The sequence below is a fragment of the Parus major genome, chromosome 2 (genome assembly GCF_001522545.3).
Source record: "Parus major isolate Abel chromosome 2, Parus_major1.1, whole genome shotgun sequence".
NCBI lineage: Eukaryota > Metazoa > Chordata > Aves > Passeriformes > Paridae > Parus > Parus major.
Window position 1 is genome coordinate 1,028,565 of NC_031769.1, and position 3,344 is coordinate 1,031,908.

The following is a 3,344-nucleotide window of genomic DNA, read 5'->3' on the forward strand; positions in this document are numbered from 1 at the left end:
CGCGGGGCGGCCTCCAGGCCCCCCCTGCCCCCTGAGGGGGTGTCGGGGGGCTGGGGGTGAGGGGCCCCCCCGGCCCTGCTCCCACGTCCCTGCATGCGCTGCCTGTGCCCCCTCACGCTGGACATGCAACCCCTCCCTACAGCCCCCCCAAATAAAGAAGTGCCCCAGGCCCAGGCTGCGGCTGTTTGGGGGGGACGGGAGCCCTGGGGGTGCTGAGGGCTCCTGGGCACTCCAGGAAGGAGAAGGGGACACTGGGGGGGGGTCACAGGGCTGGGCCAGGGCTCAGGGGCTGGTGGGGGGGGTCTGTCACATGGCAGCGGGGGGTCCCCGACACCCCAGGAAGGAGGAGGCGGCGCTGGGGGGGAAGCTCTTTATGGGATACCGAACACGCATCACCCACGTACAGCAGTGCCCTGGCAGAGGGCACACCCAGGACCCCCCAGCACAGAAGGGGTCGGGGGGAAGTAGGGAGAGGAGAGTGGGGGGGTGTTCCCCCCCGGGGTCCCTGCGCCTGGTCCCGGAGGGTCCTGCCCCTCCACCTGCCCTGTGGCCCCGTGTCCTGGGGCTTCCCATGCCCTTGGGAAGTCCCCTGCCCCCAGGTGAGTCCTGTGCCCCTGGGGGGAGTCCAAGCCCTCTCGTCCACCCCCCGGAGCTGGGGGGCCCGGGGGGTTGCGCCAGCCCCCCGCAGCCGGGGCAGAACCTAATAAATACTGGGGGGGCTGCAGTTGAGGAGGCTGGCGTGGGCTGGCAGCCGGCTGCGGGGGGCTGGGGGCTGCCCTCCCTCGGGGGGGGTCTGGGGAATCGGGGGGCCCTAGGGGGGGCAGAAGTCGGTGAAGTAGGGGTGCTGCAGGGCCTCCTCCGCTGAGATCCGCTGCACCGGATTGCACTTGAGCAGGTTCTGGGGGGCAGGGGGGGCTGAGGGGGAGAGCACGGACCCTCCCCATCCCACAGCCCCCCCGGGTGGGCAGGGGGCTGTGAGGGGGGAGGGCACCCACTCCCGGGAGCCAGAGCCCCCGTGGGGTGGGCAGCAGTGACAAGTTTGGGGGACACAGCGATGGGACACGAGCAGGGGGAGTGCAGGCTGGGAGACACAGCAGAGGTGGGGGACACAGGCGGGGGGCACACGGGAATGGGGGACACAGGCAGGGGGACAGAGGAGGGGGCTCACCTGCAGCAGGTCCCGGCCAGTTGCGTTCAGCTTGGGCACCACGTTGACCAGGGAGGTGGTAGCTGGGTACATGGGGTAGGGCTGGGGACACACAGGTGACCCCCAGCTCCCCCAGACCCCCCTACTCCCTCTGACCCCCCGGACCCCCTGCCCTCACCTTGTAGTCCGGCAGCTTGGCCATGGCTGGCCACTGCTCCTCCGTGGGGGTCCCCAGCAGCGTGGGCTCAGTCAAGGGCCACCACGGGGGCACCCAGCACCTGTCCCTCTGCCCCACTGCCCTGCCAAGGGGGGTTCCCATTCCAAGGGATCCCCGTTCTCAGAGCTCCCCATTCGCCATTCCCCATGGCTCCCATTCCTGGGGGCTCCCCATTCTCAGGGGAGGTCCCCATTCCTGGGGCTCTCCATTCTAGGATTTCCCCTATCCCCCATTCCAGGGGCTCTCCATTCAAGGGTTCCCCCACTCCCATGGTCCCCATTCCTTTGGGTTCCCCGTTCCCTGAGCTCCCCATTCCCAGGCAGTCCATTCTGGGGCTCCCCATTCCCAAGGATATCGGAAGATCCTCTTCAGCTGGTCGTCCACATCATTTCCCGGGAAGAGGGGCCGCCCGGCATTGGCCAGTTCTGGGGGGAGAGGGGGTGGTTCCCACAGGCCCCCACGGCCCCCCGGTCCCCCTCCACTCCTCTGAACCCCCAGTGTACCCGCAAAGATGCACCCGGCTGACCACATGTCAATGGAGGTGGAGTAGAGCTTGGCACCGAAGAGAACATCAGGGGGCCGGTACCACAGAGTGACCACCTGGGGAGGGACAGGGACACTTGGACAGGGCCAGGGGGAACCCCAGCAGGCTGGGTGGGGGCAGGACCCCGAGCCCCTGAGCCCCCCGAGCCCCCGCTCACCTCGGCTGAGTAGCAGCGCACAGGGATGCCAAAGGCCCGAGCCAGCCCGAAATCCGCCAGCTTGAGCTCCCCGTTCTGGGGGGGACAGACGGGGTCAGCGTGGGGGGCCCCTCCTGTGTCCCCTGCACCCCATCCCCGCTGCCTTTCCCATCACTGGGAACATGGGTGAGATGGAGCTGTGGCTGGGCAGACACCAGGCGTGGTTCCCCAGGACAGCCAGCCCCCATTTCCAAGCGTGTCCGAGCACAGCCTCCGCTCCCAGGCATGACTGCCCAGCCACACGGCCCCTGCTCCTCCAGCCCTCGTCCCCGGGAGCCCCCCGCTCCCCCGTGCCCCCGTACCCTGTTGATGAGCAGGTTCTGCGGTTTCAGGTCCCGGTGCAGGACATTGCGGCTGTGGCAGAACGCGAGGCCCTTCAGCAGCTGGTACATGAAGGACTGTGGGAGAGCACAGGCGGGGTCCGTCAGCCCCGCGGCACCCCCGGCACCCGCCCAGCGCGGAGCCGGGACCTCGGGGGCTCCCCGGGACTCCCAGACCCACCTTGACAATCTCGGGGTCCAGGTCCCCGTTGCAGCTGTCGAAGTATTTCTTCAGGTCCTAGGGGGAAGCGAGGGGGGCGGGGAGCGGTGACCCTCAGAGACCCCCAGGGACCGCCGGGACCCCCGCGCCTCCGGTGCTCACCTGGTCACAGAACTCAAAGACCAGGGTCAGCTTCTTGTCGCTGTGCAGAACGTCGTGGAGCCTGCGGGGGACGGACGGGTTCCTGAGCCCCCCGGTGCCGGCGGGAGCAGCCCCCGCGCCGCGACCCCAGCCCCGCTACCTGACGATGTTCTTGTGCTTGAGCTCCTTCAGCAGGCAGATCTCCCGCAGCGCCGAGCTGGGCACCCCCTGCGGGACACGCCGGGTTGCGGGAGCCGGGGGGAGCCTGGGGGTGTCCGGGGGTCCCGGGGGGTCCCGGGGGGTGTCCGGGGGTCCCGGGGGTCCCGGGGGGTCCCAGCCCCGGCCCCCTCCTCACCTCATCATCGTCGTCCAGCCGCACCCGCTTCAGCGCCACGATCTCGTGGGTCTCCCGGTTCTTGGCCTTGAACACGGTCCCGTAGGTGCCTGAGGGGAGTGGAAGGGGGTCACGGCCGAGCCCCCGGTACCTGTACCGAGACCGCCGCCGGGCCCCACAGCAGCCGGCTCTCTCCGTACGGCTCCGGCACTGCCGCACCTTCGCCGATCTTCTCCAGCTTCTCGTATTTCTGCATCGCGCCGCGATCGGTCCCGGCCCGGCCCG

At 69.8% G+C, this 3,344-nt stretch overlaps 2 protein-coding genes across 2 annotated transcripts in view; one reads left to right on the forward strand and one right to left on the reverse strand.

The window, feature by feature from the left end:
* ASIC3 (acid sensing ion channel subunit 3) overlaps positions 1 to 60 on the forward strand; it is a 7,795-nt gene extending 7,735 nt beyond the window's left edge. The window contains exon 12 of the mRNA XM_015651630.2: positions 37 to 60. Coding sequence (XP_015507116.1) covers positions 37 to 60 — 24 coding nt within the window. The remainder of the gene's footprint in view (positions 1 to 36) is intronic.
* A 296-nt stretch (positions 61 to 356) lies between these two features.
* Positions 357 to 3,338, reverse strand: CDK5 (cyclin dependent kinase 5). Its single transcript, XM_015615055.1, has 12 exons — positions 3,279 to 3,338; positions 3,081 to 3,169; positions 2,886 to 2,953; positions 2,747 to 2,807; positions 2,606 to 2,662; positions 2,407 to 2,502; positions 2,066 to 2,140; positions 1,868 to 1,964; positions 1,720 to 1,789; positions 1,326 to 1,386; positions 1,169 to 1,249; positions 357 to 898 (listed from the first exon to the last, which is right to left on the reverse strand). The coding sequence occupies exons 1-12, from the start codon at positions 3,313 to 3,315 to the stop codon at positions 812 to 814; spliced, it is 879 nt and encodes a 292-aa protein (XP_015470541.1). The 5' UTR covers positions 3,316 to 3,338; the 3' UTR covers positions 357 to 811.
* Positions 3,339 to 3,344: the final 6 nt, after the last annotated feature.

What these genes read in the sequence shown, in the direction of transcription:
- CDK5 (XM_015615055.1), bottom strand. Translation starts at nt 3,315, where the DNA reads ATGCAGAAATACGAGAAGCTGGAGAAGATCGGCGAAG. An exon ending in AAGCACAAGAACATCGTCAG is followed by an intron (nt 2,808 to 2,885) that starts GTAGCGGGGCTG and finishes CGTCCCCCGCAG; the next exon opens with GCTCCACGACGTTCTGCACA. An exon ending in CTGGCCGGGACCTGCTGCAG is followed by an intron (nt 899 to 1,168) that starts GTGAGCCCCCTC and finishes CCTGCCCCCCAG; the next exon opens with AACCTGCTCAAGTGCAATCC.